This window comes from Babylonia areolata, chromosome 3 (genome assembly GCF_041734735.1).
Source record: "Babylonia areolata isolate BAREFJ2019XMU chromosome 3, ASM4173473v1, whole genome shotgun sequence".
Taxonomy (NCBI): Eukaryota; Metazoa; Mollusca; class Gastropoda; order Neogastropoda; family Buccinidae; genus Babylonia; species Babylonia areolata.
The window spans coordinates 40,201,726-40,225,922 of record NC_134878.1 but is presented as its reverse complement, the minus strand read 5'-3'; the positions used below and the strand labels follow the sequence as shown (position 1 = coordinate 40,225,922).

The 24,197-nt window shown below is 39.8% G+C and overlaps 1 protein-coding gene across 1 annotated transcript in view; it reads left to right on the top strand.

Annotated features, from left to right (window-relative positions):
• Positions 1-24,197, top strand: part of LOC143279982 (laminin subunit alpha-like) — a 305,618-nt gene that overhangs the window by 139,455 nt on the left and 141,966 nt on the right. The window contains exons 39-44 of the mRNA XM_076584380.1: positions 767-853; positions 4,754-4,965; positions 8,075-8,175; positions 8,647-8,827; positions 11,677-11,814; positions 13,825-13,976. Coding sequence (XP_076440495.1) covers positions 767-853; positions 4,754-4,965; positions 8,075-8,175; positions 8,647-8,827; positions 11,677-11,814; positions 13,825-13,976 — 871 coding nt within the window. The remainder of the gene's footprint in view (positions 1-766; positions 854-4,753; positions 4,966-8,074; positions 8,176-8,646; positions 8,828-11,676; positions 11,815-13,824; positions 13,977-24,197) is intronic.

Below are 24,197 nucleotides of genomic sequence, written 5' to 3'. Positions count from 1 at the left end.
CTAGGAAGGGCTTTTTTTTTTTCATAACGAGAGACTGGCCCTTTTTATTGCACTGCTGTGTCATTTTGTCATTTGACTCATCCACCAACACATTTTTGTGAGGTATGTGTGATACTTAATCTTCTCTTGCATAAGCAGAAGCATTATGTCAGACACAGATCTAAGTTTGTTTTTCTTGGGGGTAGGGGTTCCACATAACAGCTGTTTGAACAGAGATAATGCTGCGTCAACAAATTTTGGTTCTTCCAAAGAAGCTTGTGACATGTCTGGATCTGTCTGTGCGTGTGTAATTTTATTTTCAGGTTTGGGTTTTGTGTGCATGTCAATAGCTAAAGGCTCACCTTGTTTCTCTGCCAGTATGTCTGTCTGTGTATCAACCACAGAAGGCTCACACCAATTTTGTATCACTGTAGTTGAAATGGGTGGCAGAAACACTGATGATCTAATTCTACTTTTTGCTTTTTGGGCCTGCCACCTTTTCTCACAGGTCTGTTCTCAATTTTCTTGTGTCATCACATGTGGAACTTAGTTGTGTTGTAATGGATGACATTATTCTGTATAGTTAATACCTTTGTTCATGGCTGATGCCCTCTGTAAAGTGGTGACCTTAATAACACTGGAGCAAATCTGGAAACTGAACCAAAAGAATGTTATGTGTGTCTGTATACAGCAGTGTGTAAGTAGTAGGGGTACACCACTACATAAATGTCTTTACCGTTTCTTTTCACAAGCCAAGAGGTGTATGGAAAATGTGGATTGCTTCCAGTTTTGCCACAGAATGCCGTCTGGCAGAAGATGGTGTACGGACCTACTGCACCTGCTTCCCTGGCTACTATGGGCCAACCTGCGAAAGGTGGGTACAGCAGGTAGAAGTATACTGATGGCATGAACAGTCACTGCCCACCCCACTACAGTCTTGTAGTGAAAAGTTCACTTGTGTTCAGAAAAGTCATGTGTGAAAAATAAAATGTGTGTGTGTCATGTGTGTGCAGTGTGTGTTTTGCACAACATTTTTTGCTCACATGTGTGTTCACACATGACATGAGTCTGTGTATAACTGAATGTTTTAGTTGTCTGTTTGACCATGTGTGTAGTGTGTGTGTGTGTCTGTGTATGGTAAACATTAAGAAAGTAATTTTCTCTTTGAATACTTTGTTGACACCAAATTTGGCTTAGAAATGGAGGGAGGGATGGGGGTGTGTGGAATCCCACACATTTTGATTATAATGGTAGTGCACTTCTGGGGAGGGCTAAAAAAAAGTATAATGAAGCCAGAAATGTTTCCAAAGTCAGATTACTGTTATATTTTTATTTCATATTCACACAACTTTGCACACACTCATTCATTTGAAATGTTATTTTCTTGCACATCTGTTGTTTATGTGTCATATCATTTACATCGTTTGCATCAGTTCTTGATGCCCAATTAAATGTTTTTGTATCATTTCCTATTTATTCTTGCTCCTTTTTCTTTTTTGACTCACTTGTGTAAACAAAGTGAGTCTATGTTTTAACCCGGTGTTCAGTTGTCTCTGTGTCTCTGTGTCTCTGTGTGTCTGTGTGTCCGTGGTAAACTTTAACATTGCCATTTTCTCTGCAAATACTTTGTCAGATGACACCAAATTTGGCATAAAAATAGGAAAAATTCAGTTCTTTCCAGTCATCTTGTTTAAAACAATTTTGCACCTCTAGGATGGGCACAAAAAAATATAAAAAGAAGCCAGATTTTTGCAAACTGAATTTACTGTTATATTTATATTTTTTTTTTATTCTCTGAACTTGGCACTTTGATCAGATATTCTGACACAACAACAAGAGCAGTCATTAACAACAAGAGTACTCATTTTTATCATTTTTTGTTCAAACAGGAACTTTTTTTGCTAAGCGTGGAAGTTTTATTTATTTTGCATGTCTTTGGTGCAGATAGTAAAAAAGGGAAATTAATCTATAATTAATGCTAGGGGGCTTAATTTGCTTTAAACTGATCTTTCTCATCTTAAACATTACATTTTGAAATTATACTCAATACATAAAAAGCTTGTGTGTTTTACTCTCAGTGTACAGGGCTTTCACTATGTTCATTCGCCCAAGTGGTCTTTTTCAGAAAATACTAAAATCAATACGATGAGTGGACTTTATAGATCTGTTGGCTGAGCCCTGAAGGTCATGGGCAAAAATCTATTGCGTACACATATTTATACATATTCAAAGCGCATGCTCATATTCTTCGCAAACGCAAACGACGCCATTTTGTTTCAAGTTGTTGACCTGCCCGTTCAATCCTATATTCAATCGACAATACACGATACATGCGATGGAAAGTTGGAGAAGGAGACCGTTAAATATTTATTCAGAGAAAGATTTGTGAACACCTCATCACTTACTGGATTATGCCCCAAACTGCCATAAAAATATCCACAGAATCAGTCGGAATTCACAGTTAAAAATAATAAACCATGAGAGTTAGTACCCTTGAATTGATGAAACGTAAAAATTTCCAGTCTTTTCTCAAAATGAAGTCCTTTTCACTTCATACTGCATTTAGAAGTAGTTGTACTTGGCTCTACATGTTATTAGTTTAACAAAATACTCAATTTTCATGTCAACTTTAAAACTATAAAACTAGAATGAACATAAAAGAGAAATTGAATCAACTGTGTCAGCCAGGTGCAACTAAACTTGTACATCTATCTAGATCCAGAGAAAATGGCTAAATGTTGCAGTGTGATTGCGGCGATAGCCATGTCTCCTTTACTGCAGACTTAAAAAGAATTTTTAATTGCCCTTAAAGATTTTTTGAATGCCCAAGATACACCAGAATAATATGATTTAAACAGTGTTCTCACTGCAAATACCGCAGTTGATTTATCGCCCTTTAAAAAAGCATGTTTAAATGTTATAATTTTGCACGTCAGTTAAGGAGCCATGATAGTGTAATGGGTAAGACAGTTTCTTCTCACCCGAATACGCAGGGTTCGAATGTGCCGTTAGGACTTTTTTTTTCTTTTTTCTTTTTCCTTTAACCCGAAGCTTTATAATAACAAATACAGGACACATTTTAACAATTAGATTTTTCTATTTAAGTATATTACAAGTGAGTCTTGAAGGCCTTGCCTCTCTTGTTTCTTTTTCTTTTCTTTGTGGGCTCAGCACCATGCATGGGAATGACCTGTCCTGATTGGTGGTGTGTCAAACACCTCCCTGCAATTGCCAGACCTGTGAGGTTGGGATAGTGCTCTCTCGGGAGACTTGGGGCCTACAGGTTCTCCAGTTTGCGATCGGGCTAATGTGTCTTTGCAGATGCATCGAGGCATTATAGATTGACCTCTTAATACAGTCTGGAAGGCGACTTTGGGGAAGTGTGGTCAGGCCTGACCACAAGTTAACCAAGTGGAGGGTGGTTTTGTTGAGGGCTGTGTCTTTAGTGTGGCAAGCACCACGTGGGTACTGACATATCCTCACAAGGGGATATGGTGTCTGCCCTCTATCCTTGGTTCACACTGAAGGCTCTCAGTGGAGGCACTGCTCTCTCTCTGTTCCACCCTCTCATGCCAGGTCCCTTCCCCCATGCACTCTGGGGTGCCAGGGACCATGGCTGACCCCAGGCCTATTCCTCCCTGGACTCAGCCCAGCACTCCGTACCCACAGCATCTGGTGCTTTCATGGGGATGTGCACTGCCTCAGCTGTAGTCATCTTTTTTAGTTCAAATGGCAGCTTCTGCTTAGTATGAAAGTTATATGGGTTACCAAGTTATGTATCTGACAGCAGGCATAAAATTCTACCAATTTATGGGACATAATCTGAATGTACTGGGAAATAATTTTTTTTAATAGATCTCACTCATTTAAAAATTAGATATTGAAATATGACTATAGGCATATAAAATTTCATCCAATTTGCCTGTCATAATTTTACTGAAAAAAACTTAGATGTTTCCAGAGTGATTATGTGTGAAAGTGGCTTTGGCAGTTTAACAAAGCAGAGAAGTCATGATGAAGAGAGAAACATTGCATTTTCAAAATTTGATGTATTTATATTCTAACCATAAAACAATGAATTGCTGTCAATGTAATGTATTTATATTCTAACCATAAAACAGTGAATTGCTTTCAGTGTAATGTGTTTAAGATTTAATAGCTCCATTTCCAGCACACGCTCAAAAGACTTGTTTCTGATGGTGAGCAAAAGGTAAGATTTGGATCATTATGTATGTACTGGTGCACTTTGGTTTCTGCCCCCTGCCCCCTCCATCCCTGGCTTTTTTGGTTTTGTTGTATAGCAGGAATCACACAGCCATGAAGACTTTACCTCTTGTGTTGTGATGCATTCTCTTTGGTGTTTTTCTTGGTGGACATGTATTTAGTTTGCGTTACATCTACTTTCTCTGCTACGTTTTCATGCAAAATGTCTGTGCATGCTTTTATGCATCTGTGAAACTGATTTTTGATTACACACAGTACTACAACACACAAGTGTCAATAATCAACAGCTCTTGAGATATCTTGCCTGCATATAGATACACAATAAATTTACAAATGGATGAATAAAGACACATAAAGATAAACACACATAAAAGAAAATGATTGAAACTCTTCCAGAAGGAAATTCACGCACACACATGCAACATGTGCACATGCACAAAAACAAAATAAATCTGAAATGTGACAGAATGATGTGATTGTGGTAAGGGGGCATGGAAAGTGAACCCCACTCAATTTTCCCCCCACTTATTCATTTCTTCTCTTTGACCAGCTGTGCCCCGGGTTACTATGGGAACCCGAGGGAGGTGGGCAGTTACTGCCAGGCATGTCGCTGCAACAACAACATTGACTTGACAGACGCTGGTGCATGTGACCGCTTCACAGGGCGGTGTTTACTGTGCCTCAACAACACTGCTGGTGATGACTGCTCCATGTGTCAGGACTGGTACTGGGGCGATGCTGTCATCAGAAAAGATTGTACAGGTTGGAGGAAAGAAAGGAAATTCCAACACTCCACCTAATAAGATATAAAACAAACAAAAGAACCAACAACAAAAAACAAAAAAAAACCTGCAACCCAACTAAACACATAAACAAAAAAATGTTCTGGGAAAAAATTGCACTCACCAGCTTTTCTATGAGGTGGGTATGCTGAAAGCTGATAAGTGATGGAAAAACAAAATCAGAAACAAAACATGTTACAGATCAAATAGAACCTAAACAACCAAATAGACCAAGCCAAGAGAAGGAGAGGTAATGTAACCTGGAGTGTTTTGGTGATGAGTGTGGGGAGATAGCAGATGGTGGGAAGATTTTTGTCTGGGAGGATTTTAGGGAAAATAGGGATACGGTTGTGATGTAAGACTCAGTGTGTGTGTGTGTGTGTGTGTGTGTGTGTGTGTGGTTGTGTAAATAGCATGTATAATGTATAAAGCTCCAGTGTTTGTATGTGTGTGAAGACATGAGCCCAAGTTATGTCTGTACTGTTTTAACAAGTTGACCTTTATCTGTTCACTTGGATACATGTGCATACATATGCACATGCATGTACTTGCACTCACTTGCAAAGTAAATCTTTCTGCATGAACAAATGTTGATGTATATGCATTCACAAACACATATTCCCAGACATATACATGCTCTCCAGTAGCTGTAATCTTTTCGTGCACCTGAAAATCAACATACCATGATTTTGACTAAGTAAACCACCTACAAAAAAACAGAAAATGGAATGGGGAGCCCAGAGTGGCATGAGACAATGCGCAACCTTCAGATTCAAAGATTGGATATACTGCCCTGGACATGAGTCAACAGGCTTGCTGGTAGTACAACAACTATGAGTGGCCTACATCTGGGAAAATCTTTAATCCTAAGAAGAGTAAAGAAGTATCTCAGAAACCAGATACAAGGCCATCACACCATTGATCGCCTCACAGAAAGAAAGATACAGAGAGTCTGGCATGAAAGGTTGATCAAACCAATATTGCTAATCAAACCAATATTGGCATCATTTCCACACCAACAATGCACACATTTCTTCAAAACTGAACACTCACTAGGCTTTCCCAAATACATAAGACTGAGCAACAAGCTAGACGCCATATTCAAGGCATCAGAGATATTTTCCCACCACTCTTGTGGCAAATGAATGGCAGTGCGTGTGTGTACATATGTGAGCATGTGCATGTTTGTGTGCGTGCGTGTATTTGTGTGCATGTGTATGTGTGTGTGTTGGGCATGTGGGTGGGTGTGTTTAAGTGTGTTGTGGGTAAGGTGGAAGCTTTGGAATATAGGAATGTGTGTGTATGTGTATAGGTGAGTATGTTAGTATTTGTAAGAGTGTGTGTGTGTGTGTGTGTGCTTGTGGCAGTGTGTAGCGGGAGCTGTGGTATGTAGGAATGTGTGTGTGTGTGTGTGTGTGTGTAGGTAATGTAGGAATGTAGATATGTGTCTGTGTGTGTGTGTGTGTATGTGTGTAGGGTAGGTATGGGTAATTGCGAACAGTATGTAATTGTGAATGATTTGTATACTGCCCCATTTTTTAAGCTTTCTTGACGGTTGAATTTCACAATTTAACGTCTGCTTCAACCTTTTTCTAATACCTTAATGAATATCCATTTCCAAAAACAGTCAAAGATCAGCTATATCTGGCTATTTCCATGCTCTTTCTTCTCTTCATGGACCAGTGCCGACCAAGGTTACAAACATGCTCTCAAAATCCTAGAATCAAGGGAAGCAAGTTGTAGGACTAACTTTGACACAGTATAAAATAGTTGATTTGATCAGAATGTCAGTTTTGACGGGAATCTGCAAAATAGTGTCATTTGCAATTAGAACATAGGATATTTTGATGCGAGTCTAATTGCGAACGATGCTGCACAGTTACTGAGCACTCTCAAAAGGGTGTATTAGTGTGTGGTGTGGGGGTGTGTATGTGTTTAAATGTCTGTGTGTTTGTGTACATTTGTGATCAAAACCAACAATACAACAGTGCAGTATGATGTTCCAATATGTTATGTTTAATGAGTTAATAGACCTGCGTCTGTTTCAATTGTCTGCATGTACCGAAAGCCATTGTTTGCAGTTATACTTGCCTGTTTGCATTTACCCTCAGGCACCCCTGCTATTTTAAATGTCGACAAAATGTTGAAAAGAATGAGCAGACGATCATTTCCTGGTGCAACCAGTCAGAGAAAGCCTTCAAAAACAAACGAACTACTTTGACAGTCGTACGACATGTTATCTTTACAGTACACACATTTAGTTGGTTGCTTTGACTGGATAGTTTGCTATTAGGCATACCTACCCTATTTGTGTGGATGAATTTGTGTTGGGACTCATGTGCTTTTATGTTTAGTGTTGAGTATATGTACATTTGTTTGTGCTTTCATATCTGTGAGACTGCATATTTTTTTTGCATATCCATTGAACCTCTGTGTTTGTGTGTGTGTGTGTGTGTGTGTGTATGTGTGTTGTGGGATTTGTACATGGGAATGTGTGTGTTTGTGTGTCCATTTAATTTTATTTATCTTTTTTTTTTTCTTTTTTTTTTTCCTATTCCTATCATTATTTTCTTCTTTTGTTTTATTCATCTTCAATTTATTATTTTTTTTATTTACTTACTGTTATTTGTTTATTTTCTTATTAATTTATTTATCAAGTTTTGAATTACTCATTTTTCTTATCTTATTTTTTTGTATTGTATTTTATTTTCCCTCAAGGCCTGACAAAACATGTTGGGTTATGCTGCTGGTCAGGCATCTGCTTAGCAGATGTGGTGTAGCATATATGGATTTGTCTGACTGCAGTGATGCCTCCTTGAGTAACTGAACTAAACTCTCTCTGTGTCTCTCTGTCTGTGTCTCTGTCTGTCTGTCTGTCTGTCTCTCTCTCTCTCTCTCATATTACCAGTGCTTGGAAAAACCTGCTCTCACACACACACTCTCTTTTGTTTACCTGTAGCTCTGTTGTGTCTTCTCAGCCAAAAGGTACAATGCATCTTCACTGATACATCCTCTCTACTCTATGTGAACAGGAACATTTGTGACAAGAAACAGAAGCTGACATTGTGTATTATAACATCTGTTTTCAGTTTGCACATGTGACCAGTGTGGGACAGAGCAGTGTGACAAAATGAATGGTTTCTGTGAATGCAAACCCAACATCATCGGCAGCAACTGTGATAAGTGTGCTGTGAGTAGTGTTGATTTCATCCTTTATTTTTTGTCAGTGGAAGTCATTGGTGTGGGTGTGAGTGTGTGTTGTGTGTGTATGTGTGTGTGTATGTGCGCGCACGCATGCGTGTTTGAATGTTCAAGACCAAGTGTGTGTTTGTATGTATATGATTGTGTCTTCCTGTGCTTTTTGTTTCAGTTTCAAGGTGTTAGAGCATGCAGAATGATCCATATACACTGCAACACACACACACACACACACACACACACACACACACAAATGCAGATGCCTGACCTTTGCATAAGCCCAACGCAATGGTCAGGCCATGAAACCCTTCTTTTGGTTATGGCAGTATGTTAGAAATAGGAGCTGTTAGACAACTGGGTAAATTAAGGAAAAGGAAAATGTTTATAATCCTGTTTCTCTTTTGTGCCTTGCTGTTCGTACTTCTGTGGGTTTGACATTCATGATAATGGGTTTTCACTCCAGCCCAACACATGGGGTTTTGACTACTGTGACGGCTGTCGGGAGTGTGAGTGTGGCATGGGAGCAGTGTCAGCACAGTGTGACCTGAGGACAGGGCGCTGTCAGTGTCAGCCAGGCGTGGAAGGCGAGCAGTGTGATCGATGCATGCACGGTCACTGGAACCTGGGACCCAATGGCTGTCTAAGTAAGGCTCTCACTGCTCTCTTCTGCTACTTGATTTGTCACTGGGAATGGTGATGTTTTTACTTTTTGCGTTTATTATTACTTGTTTCTCTTGTTAATGACTTCACCAAAGTCCATTATGTAGGTTTCTTTAATTGTACTTCTATTTATTTCAAATCTTGATTCCATCCTTTATCTTTTCTGTTTCCCCCAACTTGCCTTACAACTCCCGCCTTCTCCTCTACCTTTTTGTTCCTTTATTTTTAAATGATAACATTCAAGCAGTGACCTAGAGGTAATGCACCTGAGTTAGAAATGAGTCTGCACAGGTCTGATTTCAATATATGGACCAGAATTTGTATGCTCCCCCCGACCCCTCAACTTGGCAGAATCGGTAAGGAATTATACTTCTGATCCAGTGGTAGTGGTTTGATCCACCATCTCAGCCTGGTGTTGTGTCGTTGGGAAAGGCACTTACTTGATTTTCTTCACTCCATCCAGGTGTGAAAGGGTACCTGAATTGTTTAGGGAAAGTCAAAATGATGAAAGGAGGGGATTGGACCCTGTCTTCATATGCTGGATCCTAGATGTATTCGATATGTATTTACTGCCCCTGTGGCTGTATAGACTATAGGAACTTTTAACCTTTAACTCTACCCTCCCTCCACTAGACCTTGAGTAGGGTTTGGGTGTTAGTCATTTGGATGAGGTGATAAGCAGAGGTCCCATGTGCCACATGCACTTTGCGCATGTAAAATAACCCACCTGTGTGCCACATGCATTTAGTGCACATAAAATAACCTACTGCAACAAAAAGGTATCCTTGGTAAAATTCTTTAGAAAAAATGCTCATGGCAGTAAAAATAATACATTTGCAGACAGAAAGAAAAGTCATGGCGTTGCACTGTGGCAAAATGCTCTGCAGGGAGAGCACCCCAATTTTCACATGGAGAAGTCTGTTGTGACAATGCAGTGCGATGCATTGCAATACAATGCAATGTAATGCAATGCAGTGCAATGCAGTATTTTATCTAGATATCTACAATCATCTGTATGTGTGACGGGACAATGAACGAAACTCTTTCCTTCCATGTGTGTAGCACATCCGACATTTTCTCCATTGTTTACTTCAAGTTCATGAAAAAGTTCAATCGATGAGTAATGATTATCCATATGTGTTAACCATTGTCCAGCAATCCAGCTCTGCATAAGAGACCAGTAACAAGGCAGGTGTTGATTCCACAATCAGCTGCAGCACCCACAATGTCAGCCAGCTGTGATACATCTGACTGACTGCAGTAATATCAAACACTGAGCAGTACCCACTGGAGGACTCACAAAATTTAAACAATTTTATGCCAAATCTTTCAGGCTTTGCTGGATTGTACACTCTGAAAGAAATGCTTCCTTTGAAAGGACAGATGGCTTAGTCAACTGCAATGACTGTGGAGTGTAGACTGACTCAAGATTTTCCCTCAGCTCTGTCACAAGTGGTTTGATTTTGAACCCTGGATCATGACCCTGCTGACCCCATGGGACTTCATTAGCATTGTCCACCAAGTGAAAATTAGAGAGGAGAGCGTGGTACTGGTTGTATGACATATATTTTGGAAAGAAAGGAGTTCTCACTGCTTCTTCTGTGCTCCAGTACATTTCACTTTTGTTGTTTTTCATTACATCTATCAAAAACGTCAGTGCCAAAAACACTCATCTGCATTCACTTCCATCCATGCATTTATCCTTGCATGTGGGGTGTCAGCTTCATTCTTCTTTGCCCCTGTGTACTTGTTTGTTTCATTCACCATAGGTTCAATAATAGTTTCATTGATAAACAAAGATAAAAAGTCAAATGGAGTGCCTATCTCACGATCAGTTTGCACAATTATACCAGAAGTTGCAGTAAATGGCTGGACTGAAGGGGGCGTATCCTCTTCTGTCTATTCTTCATCGCCAAGTTGATCATTACGAAAATTGTGGGGTTTCAGATCAGAGAGACTGATTTCTTCTCAAAGTAAAAGTTATCTCCATCCTCAGTTTCTGTGTCTGATGCCGTATTCGTATTCATATTTATTTTTATCACAACAGATTTCTCTGTGTGAAATTCGGGCTGCTCTCCCCAGGGAGAGCACATTGCTACACTACAGCGCCACCCATTTTTTTTGGTATTTTTTCCTGCGTGCAGTTTTATTTGTTTTTCCTATTGAAGTGGATTTTTCTACAGAATTTTGCCAGGAACAACCATTTTGTTGCTGTGGGTTCTTTTACGTGCGCAAAGTGCATGCTGCACACGGGACCTCTGTTTATCCTCTCATCCAAATGACTAGCGTCCAGACCACCACTCAAGGTCTACTGGAGGGGGGGGAAATATTGGCGGCTGAGTCGTGATTCAAACCAGCGCACTCAGATTCTCTCGCTTCCTAGGCGGACACGTTACCTCAAGACCATCCCTCCACTATATGATAAAGAAGCATTGATCAGGTGGATTATGCTCCTCCTCAAGGTCCGCCATGACAAACACAAATGCATCCCAACTTCAGATGCATAAGAAACCCATGCACTGCTTCAAATCTTCTGAAGACAGCCATTTGCAAAGAGAAAAACCCTGCTCAAAATAACTGGAGACAGGTAGGACTAACGGTCAGCACTATTTTTAGTGCATCGCATGTGTGGCGATTGCAATTTCACAGTTACGAGAGTCAGTGCGTCAATCGAAGTGCTTGGCAGCTGGTGCTGTTTACCTTTGGTGCATCAGTAGACGTGGTAGACTGCATGAGGGTTAATGTAAAACTAGCATTTCTTTCATCCTTGTTTAGTGTAACCAAAGTCAGTGGCATTGATGTGAAATGTGATGACTGTGTGTGTTTCTTTCAGAGTGCAACTGTCTGTCTGGTGGGGCTGTGGGTTGTGATGAGAACACAGGGAGCTGTGTGTGTCTACCCGGGGTGACAGGCCCTCAGTGTGACCGCTGTCTGGACCGCTGGGTGCTGGTGCCAGGACAAGGATGTCAAGGTCAGTGCTGGATGTCAGGGTCAGTGCTGGATGTCAAGGTCAGCACTGATGTTAAGGTAAATGCTGGTTGAATTTGGTAACATCATTCTCAGGCAGAGAGCGGACACAGGGCAGGAAGCACTGGTCAGTGGCTATCTGCAGAAGGTATACTTCACATGCCAGGTATTCCTGACAGAAAATGAGTACAGTTTGTTCAGTTGTCATTGTTTATGTATGTAACTTTGGAACAGTTTAGCACCTTTTACAGTTAAGTACAACCTGTTCAGTTTTACAATTTTGTTTTCCATTTTTTATTTCATTTTTACAATTTCATTTTATATCTGTTTTTTAAAAAGAGTTAGAATGAGTTCTTTTTATTGAAAAAAGAATCACATTTTTGTCCATGCAAGATGAGGCTGTTAGTGTCATTTGATTACATCTTCACACATGACATACAATGGATATGAGTAGCACACCTAACCAACCCTCTCCCTGAGGAGACAGCCTAACTAGAATCCCAAATCTCATGGTTTTCATGTAGTACCAAGGGAATGAATGGCTGCTGGGTTAAACAGTCACTGACTAAGCTGTCTGGCCTTCAGGCAACACGAGGCTGATGGACTCCACTCAGGTGGATACCCATTGCCCTTCCCTGATATGAGGCTCTGTCAGTTTGACTGCATATGGTATATTTCTTCACAACATAAAAAAATGCAACAACAATAACAACAACAAAAAAAACCTTTGGCTTCTAACAAAACTTTGTCTCACTTTTATTTTGGGGATCGGGTGCAAGACATGAGACATATAAATGCTGATCCCCAATAGCCAAAAACAGGAGCAGTAAAAGAGGTGTGTTTAGGTGGTAGGATGACAAAAGCAGAATGGCTTTCAGAGAAATTCTTCAGGATCTGTACTTGGAATTGCACTTTTGCAAGAAATAGTCTCAACTGTTGAGAAATTAGCAGATGTTTTTTTTCATTTGATGGCTCCAAAAAAGCAGCAGTGTGTGTTGTTGCTCACAGAGTGTGACTACTGCATTCACCTGTCGCTGGTGTGTGTTGCTCACAGAGTGTGACTACTGCATTCACCTGTCGCTGGTGTGTGTTGCTCACAGAGTGTGACTACTGCATTCACCTGTCGCTGGTGTGTGTTGCTCACAGAGTGTGACTACTGCATTCACCTGTCGCTGGTGTGTGTTGCTCACAGAGTGTGACTACTGCATTCACCTGTTCTGGTGTGTGTTGCTCACAGAGTGTGACTACTGCATTCACCTGTCGCTGGTGTGTGTTGCTCACAGAGTGTGACTACTGCATTCACCTGTTCTGGTGTGTGTTGCTCACAGTGTGACTACTGCATTCACCTGTCACTGGTGTGTGTTGCTCACAGAGTGTGACTACTGCATTCACCTGTCGCTGGTGTGTGTTGCTCACAGAGTGTGACTACTGCATTCACCTGTCGCTGGTGTGCGTTGCTCACAGAGTGTGACTACTGCATTCACCTGTCGCTGGTGTGCGTTGCTCACAGAGTGTGACTACTGCATTCACCTGTCGCTGGTGTGTGTTGCTCACAGTGTGACTACTGCATTCACCTGTTCTGGTGTGTGTTGCTCACAGTGTGACTACTGCATTCACCTGTTCTGGTGTGCGTTGCTCACAGAGTGTGACTGACTACTGCATTCACCTGTCACTGGTGTGCGTTGCTCACAGAGTGTGACTGACTACTGCATTCACCTGTCGCTGGTGTGTGTTGCTCACAGAGTGTGACTTCTGCATTCACCTGTTCTGGTGTGTGTTGCTCACAGTGTGACTACTGCATTCACCTGTCACTGGTGTGTGTTGCTCACAGAGTGTGACTTCTGCATTCACCTGTCGCTGGTGTGCGTTGCTCACAGAGTGTGACTACTGCATTCACCTGTCGCTGGTGTGTGTTGCTCACAGAGTGTGACTACTGCATTCACCTGTCGCTGGTGTGTGTTGCTCACAGAGTGTGACTACTGCATTCACCTGTTCTGGTGTGTGTTGCTCACAGAGTGTGACTATTGCATTCACCTGTTGCTGGACGACCTGGATGTGTTGGACCGTAATGTCAGCACTGTGCGCCGTCAGCTGGCAGATGTCTCTGTGGGAGTGGCCGCCTTCAACCGCCTGGGGCAGTACAACATCACTATGTCACAACTGCAGGTAGGTCACTTTGCTTCTCTCACTACCTACATTTCTTCCTTTTGAAGCTTCATGTTGTCAGGAGCTTTGTTATGTTCATTTTGTTGGTTTGGGGCTGTACTTATCTTCATTATTCAAAATGAGCTTCACAATATACTTTCAAAGTGATAATAATGGTTGATATTTTTCATTGTGCTTTATGAATCTGAACAGTGTCTGGATATTTTGCTGAAGAGAGATTATAAAAAAAAAAGAAAAAAAAAGATATGTTCTGTGTTCTTATAGAAAACTCAGTAAAAGATGGATACAAGTTGTTTTTGACTCACTTGTGTAAACAAAGTGAGTCTATGTTTTAACCCAGTGTTCGGTTGTCTGTGTGTGTGTGTGTGTCTGTGTGTGTGTGTGTCTGTGTGTCTGTGGTAAACTTGACATTTTCTCTGCAAATACTTTGTCAGTTAACACCAAATTAGGCATAAAAATAGGAAAAATTCAGTTCTTTCCAGTCATCTTGTTTAAAACAATATTGCACCTCTGGGATGGGCACAAAAAAATAATAAAAAGAAGCCAAATTATATGCAAACTGTATTTACTGTTATATTTATATTTTTATATTTTTTGTATTCTCTAAACTTGGCGCTTTGATCTGATATTCTGACACAACAACAAGAGCAGTCATTATTATCATTTTTTGTTCAAACAGGAACTTCTTTTGCTAAGCATGGAAGTTTTATTTATTTTGCAAACGTTTGGTGCAGATAGTAAAAAAAGGGAAATTAATCTGTAATTAATGCTAGGGGACTTAATTTGCTTTAAACTGATCTTTCTCATCTTAAACATTACATTTTGAAATTATACTCAATACATAAAAAGCTTGTGTGTTTTACTCTCAGTGTACAGGGCTTTCACTATGTTCATTTGCCCAAGTGGTCTTTTTCGGAAAATAATAATATCAGTATGACGAGTGGACTTTACAGATCTATTAGCTGAGCCCTGAAGGTCATGGGCAAAAATCAGTTGCGTACACATATTTATACACATTCAAAGCGCCTGCCCGTTCAATCCTATATTCAATACACAATAACATGTGATGGAAAGTTGGAGAAGGAGACCGTTAAATATTTATTCAGAGAAAGATTTGTGAACGCCTCATCACTTACTGGATTATGCCCCAAACTGCCATAAAAATATCCACAGAATCAGTTGGAATTCACAGTTAAAAATTGTAAACCATGCGAGTTAATACCCTTGAACCGATCACGATGAAACGAAAAAATTTCCAGTCTTGCCTTTAATCAAAATGAAGTCCTTTTCACTTCTTACGATGTTTAGAAGTACTTATACTTGGCTCTACATGTTATTAGTTTAACAAAATACTAAATTTTCATATCAACTTTAAAACTATAAAACTAGAATGAACATAAAAGAGAAATTGAATCGACTGTGTCGTACTACATTCCCGGCGGGTGTAACTAAACTTGTACATCTATCTAGATCTAGTGAAAATGTCTAAATGTTGCAGTGTGATTGCGGCGATAGCCATTAAAAAGAATTTTTTATTGCCCTTAAAGATTTTTTGAATGCCCAAGATACACCAGAATAATATGATTTAAACAGCGTTCTCACTGCGAATACCACAATTGATTTATTGCCCTTTAAAAAAGTATGTTCAAATGTTAAATTTTAGAACTTCAGTTAACGAGCCACGATAGTGTAATGGATAAGGCAGTTTCTTCTGACCCGAACGCGCGGGGTTCGAATCTGGTTAGGACTCTTTTTTTCTTTTTTTTTTTTCTTTTTTAAACGCGAAGCTTTATAATAACAAATACATAACACATTTTAACGATTAGATTTTTTTTTTTTTAAGTGTATCACAAGTGAGTCTTGAAGGCCTTGCCTCTCTTGTTCTGTGGGTCATGCAACCTCATACTATTTTTCCCACCTTTCTTTTTTTTTTAATAGGTTTTCCATCCTATTTTTCCATGTTAGTTTTTCTTCTTTAAAAACACTATTTCTTTGGATGTAAAATACAACAAAAAAATAACACTGCAAGCGTACAAAACCAGTCAGACTTGTCTGAGCAACCCTGAGCATGGACATAAAAAAGAAAATTAAACAGTTTGATTTTTAATGTGTTTTTGCGCAGGTCTGTGCTTTTCTGCACGTTGAGTCTATTTCACTCCCCTCTCAATCAGTTGTGTGTGTGTGTGCAACACGGCTGCTCAGCCGAGCACAAAATCCGGCTCTTTAGTTGGCCGAGCAGCGTCTAGCGTCTTGGGTCAAAAATTTTGTAATGCCAGACTTTCCCACCGCACTCTGTACTGACCGGCACATTCGCCGCGGTATTTCTGGCCCCGCGCGCCAAACTGGGACACTGCCTTCTTTGTTTCACTCGGCCCCGCAGCCCCCGCCCCACTTTTCCCACCTTTTCACAGCATCCACACATTTCTGCAGCGATTACAGAAAGTTGAATTATTGCTATTCCTGGTTGTATTATTGGAGTGCAGTTTGATTTGATTTACGCAATTTCATTATTTTATCAACATCATCGTTTCTTTTTTTTTTTTTCTTTTTTTTTACCTTAAAATTCTTCGTCTTTCTCGTGGAATGAAGGGCACGGCAGTGCCATAAGCCGACAGACACTCACCCCGCTCTCCATCCCCCTGCTGCTCACTCTCACCATGCTACAGTGTGTTCATTTAAACGTTTGTTGTGCTGCCAAGAAAAATCGCACAACTCAAAAGGTAAGCTAATCTGCATGCAGGCATGCTATATGTTCTGTGTGTATTTACGATGTTATTGTGCTAAACGCCTGTTTTCTTAGAGAGGGATTTAAACTTAACGATTTTTGCGATCATGCTTCTGCTTATCCTTCTCTTCTCTTTCTTCATTTATGTTTCAGCCGTTGCCGCAACAACCGCTATGTAAGAAAACATATTGTGTTTGGAGTCAATGGAAAGCTTATTTTGTGCTCTTTTTAGAAAACCACTTCTTTAGTCGTTATTTCCGATCTATCCGGGAAGATGATGCGCGAAAGAAACAAAGCAGATTTACCGCCGAACAAGCGTACAGCGAGTGCCGCTGGCGCGGCCTGTTTGTCAGCCGCGTTTATTTATATCCATGCCCTTCTTCCTGGGTTCACGAACTTTCGCAGGGCCAACTAAAGTGCCAGCACTGAACACCCGTGGCAAGCATTCTTGCACGGAAGTAGCTTCTGTGTGCACAGTCACTTACATTTCTAGTTTATTTATATCAATAATAATAAAACATTGTACATACATGCGCAACTGTATTTTCATTATCCTTCATTTTACATCACTTTTTTTTAACAATACACACACACACACACACACACACACACACACACACACACACACACACACACACACACACACACACACAATTAAAAAAAACCCAAAAAAAACCCAGCTTATGCCATCATCACAAACATAACTTCCTTTGCATAAAAAAAACACTCCCACTTTCTTAGCACAGTATGGAGTGTTGCTGTAAAATCTGCTTTGGCTTTCCATTGATAGACCACTGCTTAGATTTAAAGCATAAATTTGTTTATAAAATGTTTTTTGTTGCTTAAAACTCAGCATATCAGGGCCCTTTTCAAAAACAATTGATGTACACACAGGCCAGATTCTTTAACTGCTTTAACTCTGTCCTCAAACCAGAAGCAGGAGGGTTGAGACTATATTCAGACTGTACTTGTGACATACGTATTCGTGTCATTGATAAGTTCTGTGAGCAAGGGGACAATGATGATTAAAAACAATCATGATAGTTTCAGTTTCAGTTTCTCAAGGAGGTGTCACTGCCTTCTGACAAATCTATATACCTCCTTCATAAAAATATAATAAAATGATAAAAAAAATAAAACAATTATTTCTAATATCCTCGCTCTACACACATACACACTTTTAAGAATCCTACTGGGTACCCAGTTCTCAGCATCCTCTCCTTTTCCTTCATATTAAAAGGAAAGAGAGAGAGAGAGGGAGAGAGAACTCTCTTTCTCGCACTCTCATCAGAATAAAACACCATGCTGTAAAATCTGTGCTGGCATACTGGTGATTTGCCAACAGCACAGTTTGTATATAAAATGTACATTGTTCATTATAGCCCGACTGACCACTTCAGGACATACCTGAGGGCTCTTGTCCTACTAAAAACGAAAATAGGAAATATAGCTCCATTTACAAATCATCATTAGCTTCTGTGTTGTCTTTATCCAAAAAAAAAAAAAAGTGTTTGTTTTTTTTAAAGACCACACACAAATCTGTCACACCAGGATGGCACAGAACACACCCAAACAGGGCCTGAGCCCCTGATGGTCTGGGGTCTAAGGTTTTCACATAAAATGGCTTTGCAGAACCATACACGGCACAACCATAGTCCAGTTGGGAAAAGATCAAATCCCTTCAGAGGTGAAGAGTCTTTCAGTCCGTGCCCCCAACCCCTCCCCCAAGTACATGTGGACTACAATGAACAAAATGTTGAGCACTTTCTGCAGGAGTCCATGTGGACTACTATGAACAAAATGTTGACAGCTTTCTGCAGGAGTCCATGTGGACTACTATGAACAAAATAATGACCACTTTCTGCAGGAGTCCATGTGGACTACTATTAACAAAATGCTGACAGCTTTCTGCAGGAGTCTATGTGGACTACTATGAACAAAATGTTGAGCACTTTCTGCAGGAGTCCATGTGGACTACTATGAACAAAATGTTGAGCACTTTCTGCAGGAGTCCATGTGGACTACTATGAACAAAATTTTGAGCACTTTCTGCAGGAGTCCATGTGGACTACTATGCACAAAATGTTGACCACTTTCTGCAGGATTTTTTCAAGTTCCAGACGTAACTAAGGAAGTTCAGTCCACGCTAAAATTAGGAAATTAAAAAACATACTTTTCATTCCTTATTCTTTTCTCTTCTTTCTTGCAGCCAGTATAATAAGAAGGTAAAATCTGCTGTGGAATTTTGTATTGTCAAAATTGGATTTTGAAGAAAATTTGGAGGTGGTTCATAAAACCAAAAGCTGCTTGTTGCCAGTAAAATGATCAGAATGTATAATCAGCAAAATGTTGAGTTAAATTACTTTATTCATAAAACTGAAAGTATCTTTAGTCAGTGAAATATGTAAAATGTATAGTCAGTATAAAAAGTGTCTTGTAGTCATTAAAAAAAAAAAAAAGTAAAACGTAGTATATAGTCAGTAAAATCTGTAAAATGTATTGTTAAAACTGCAATTATTGTTTTTGAAAATGTAATTGAAAAATATGTAGCCATGAGATATGTAATCTGTATTGTTAAAACTGCATTAAAAAAAAAAAAAGATGTTGAAGTAAAATCTGTCAAATGTATATCTGGACATCCAACCTAAGCCGTTTACATGCATGGCACAATCAGTTATTTTTTTTTATATGTATTGTTAAAATTTTATTTTTAAAGTAATAATTAAGATAATGATGTAGCTGTAAAATATATTTTAGGACATCCACTCACAGCCTGTTGCATGCCTGGCACAACCAGCTACACTCTTTCCAGTATTTTGTTTCTTAATGTCTTTTTATCATTTTCCCTTCTTTCTCTTTAAAAACTGCAGTAGCTTTGCATATTATTCAATAACATGCCTGAAAAATCTTTAAAATATATTGTTAAAACTGGAATTAAAACACTTTTAATTTCAATTCTTTTTCTTTTCCTTTCTTTCTATGAAGATGTAAAATCTGCAGTGAAATATATATGATGTTTGACGTACTACCTGTAAAATGTATTGTTAAAACAATTTTTCTTTCATCTAATACCATTGCTGTAAAATCGTAATTGTTAGAACCAGCTATTCTCTTTCCTGTTTTTTGTTTCTTGATTTTTTTTTTTTTTAATGATTTTCCCTTTTTTCTCTTTTCCTCATACTCCTTTTTTTTTTTTCTTTTCTCTCTCTCTTTTTTTTTTTTTTTTTTTTTTTTTTTTTTTTTTTTTTTTTTGCTATTATTGTTGTTTGGGGGATTTTCTGTACCATAATTTCTGGTCTGTGACTTAAGGTTTTTTATGTTCTTCACCTATCCATCCAGCGACTGAAGGTATGCTGCTTTTCTTATACACACACACACACACACACACACACACACACACACACACACAGAGTTAGAACTTGTGGGTTTTTGTTGTTGTTTTCTACGTTTTTTTGTTGTTATTTTTTGTAGGATTCACTTAAAATCCAAATCATCTTGAAGTCAGCTTTTAAGAACTGCAGTTGCTTTATGTATTATTTAAATAGTAAAGACTTCGGTTGGCTTCCGATGTCGGCAAGTCAGACATTGTTTGCTCCCATCTATTTCTTAAAAGATAAGTGTTTGATCGTGTGTAGGAAGTTCGAAATGTGACCAAGAGTAGTGTGTGCTTTTGTGGGAAAAGATTCCAACATCTATCACGGAAAGCAACATTGTGAAGGGGTATTCATTGGTGATACACGTGGTAAGCTAGGCCGGCGCTAGTGCTGGAATCTGGAACTATGGCGGCGGCCCCGCCGGTGGAGCCAGTGTTCGTGATGGCTCGCACGCTGCCCTCCTATGAATCTCTGCCCAACACATACGATATTTGTGTAGCTGCAGAAAGTGTGTCAGGTAGAGGTACGATTGTTGGGGCGCAGCGTATTCGCGGGCTCTGGCGCATTTATCCCAAAACAGACGAAAGTAGAGACAAACTGTTGTTGGAGGGGTTTGTATTTAGGGGTGCACGTGTGGCTCTACTGAACCGAAACCCCTTTTTAAGAAGGGAAGAAGACGATTCAAAACCAACAACGAAACTATGGATCAGTAGTATCCCGCTAAGTGTGGACAACACTGACATTGAAGCTGTGCTGAAGAAGGTCGGCGTGGAACTACGCTCATCAATTAAATGTGAACTGGCCAGGAACCCTGACGGGAGACTGACACATTTTCAGACTGGCCGCAGATTTGTTTTTGTGTCTGTGCCCAGCACTCCACTGCGGCCAGTCTTGAAAGTCGGACTATTTTCAGCAGACATTTTTCATAGAGAAATGAAGGAAAAACTTAAATGTAGTAAGTGCCTACAAGATGGCCATAGGGTGTCCGGTTGTGAGGGTGAAGTTGTGTGTAGGGGGTGCTTCCAACCAGGACACAAAAAAATAGATTGTCCGTTGGCATTGAGCAAACCAGACAACCGGGAGGCATCAGTGGTGGTCAGTGCTGAGCCCCCGAAAGAGATGGAAGACAGCAGCACTGCACACACAGAGCAAGCTGTGCAGGGAGGGGAACTACACACCCCTGACAGCCCCGCCGCGAGCAGAGCACAGCGGCAGCCAGCGGTGAAGCAAACCGATGGTCAACACGGCACGGGGCAAGATGCGAGAGAAACGGGAAAGGAGTGACTCCCCATTGGCCAGCGATGAGGAGCAGGAAAAAAAACGACCAAGTGTGGATTGCGGATCTCACACACAGCAAGAAGGGAAAACGGACCACGCAGACATGGAAGCAGCCGGCACCTGACGGCTGCTGTCTGAACACTGGACTGAGTTCACCTCCACGACCCTGGCTTCGTCTAATGGACTGACGATAATGGACAGTGAAATAAACACTACTCCTCATAATCATGGCGAATAACACTCTTAGCATTGGAACGCTAAACGTGCATGGACTAAGAAACAAATTAAAACGAAAAGTGGTATTTAACTTTATAAGAAACCAAAATCTAGATATTGCATGTTTACAAGAAACATATCACAGACGATCTAATACATGAAATAGAGAGAGAATGGCCAGGAAGAGTTTTTCATAGATCAGGAACAAATAGAAGTAGTGGATTAACGATATTCATAAATAACAAGAAACAAACCACTATTGAACACATTAAAGCAACGGATAGAATACTTTTAATTAAGGTAATGCTAGAAGACAAAGTGAATGTTATTGCTAATTGTTATGCTCCAAACTTTACAACGGATAAATTAGCGTTTATAACTCAACTCGGCGATCTATTGCAGGACCAAGAATATGACAACCTGTGGGTAGTGGGGGATTTCAACACAACAGTAAGCCAGCTGGACAATATTGCTGGCAAACCCCACTCGATCCGAGAAACAGAAGCGCTTACCAACCTGTTAGCATCACTCGATCTTATCGACACATGGAGGACACTCCACCCTGACGACAAAGAATACACTTGGTCCAGACCAAACCCATTCACAGCAAGAAGAATCGACTATATATTTTGCGACTCTTCCACACAACCACTGATAAAAAAGACAGATATAAGGGCATTCCCGCAATCGGACCACAAACTCGTTAAAGTAGTCTTCAGTACAAACAACTTTCAGAGAGGTCCGGGATACTGGAAATTCAACAATTCCTTGCTAACAGATCAAGCTTTCCTAGCCGGAACAAACACTTTTATTGATGAACATTTTGCACAATATAAACACGAAAATCCACAGACAGCTTGGGAAATGTTCAAAGTTAAGTATAAATCTTATTGTATTCTGTACTAAAAAAAAATTAAATAAATCCCAACGTCAAAACAAGCAAACTGCCATAAAAACGCTAAACGAAGCAGAACACCAATTGTCACAAGACCCAAACAATAAAGAAATCCAAACAAAAATACATAAAATGAAGAAAGACATAGAAATACAGGAACTGAGCGAAGCTCGAGGAGCACAGGTCAGATCCAGAGTCAAATGGATAGAACATGGTGAGAAAAACACCAGATACTTTCTCCAGTTAGAAAAAATAAAGGCAACATCAAACACAATATCTTGCCTTCAAATAGATGAAACGACAACAGACAGTCCGGAAAAGATACTTGGAGAAATAAAAGAATATTTTGATAATCTATACAAAGAAGACAAATCGTTAACTGGGGGAGACATACGGGAACATTTCCTATCTGACCAGGATTTTCCAGTCCTGACACAAGAACAAAAAGAAGACTGTGACAAAGAGATTACTGTGGAGGAACTCACCCATGCACTCAATGTGCTAAATAAAGATTCTGCACCTGGAAGCGATGGTCTTACACCATCTTTCTATAAACAATTTTGGGACCGACTGAAAATACCACTTTTCAATTGTATAATCGATGCCCTGGAGCAAGGCGAATTATCCTTTTCAATGAGAAAAGGAATCATAACACTAATACATAAAGGAAAAAACCTTGAAAGAAACAATCTAGCAAACTACCGACCTATTACTCTTACCAACACAGACTACAAAATATTTTCCAAAGCTCTGGCTATACGACTGCAAAACGTAATCAAAACAATAGTCAACGAAGATCAGATAGGATTTATAAAGGGTAGAAACATTGCTTTTCATTTGAGATTCTTTGATGATCTCACAAAATATTTAGATAGAACTGACCAGCAAGGTACACTGATCGCATTAGACTTCTCAAAAGCCTTCGACGCGATATCAAAGAATTGTATAAAACAGGCACTTCGCATTTTTAATTTTGGTCCAAAATTCGCAAGTTTAATTGCAACTGCAATGAGAAATACAGAAAGTTGTACACACAATGGTGGCTGGCTATCCGACTGGTTCCCAACTGAAAGAGGAATAAGACAAGGATGTCCACTCAGTCCCCTCCTTTTTGTTATAGCTGTAGAAATCCTTGCCATACGAATTCGAAACAACAAAGAAATTGAAGGAATCAAACTCTCGCATCAAAGCTTCAATGACAACGGGCAACCCAATATTTCCAAAATAAAGCAATTTGCAGATGACACTACGCTAACAGTTAGAAATGAAAAAGATATACAGATAGCCATAAATATTACCGACGAATTTGAAAGCTTTTCAGGACTAAAACTAAATAAAAATAAATCCGAAGGAATATGGTTGGGTTCAAGGAAAAACGAAGTTGGAACCTTTAATGACATACCTATGAAATCTGATAAAATAAGAATTCTGGGCATATATTTTCAGCAGACAGAGAAATTTCGGAAATTGAAGAGAACTGGAATGCTAGAATAGAAACAGTAATTAGAACTATAAAAAGATGGGAACGTAGGAACCCATCACTTTTTGGCAAGGTTATACTTGCAAAAACACTCCTCCTGTCACAATTCACTCTTCTGCTGTGGTGGTGGTGTGTCCATCGAGATCGATGATGACCATCGTTGTCATCCAGATGGGGGATGGGGGGAGGGTGGTGGTGTGGTGGGGGGAAGGATGCTCATGAATCTATCTGTGAGTGCGCAGATGGCTGAATA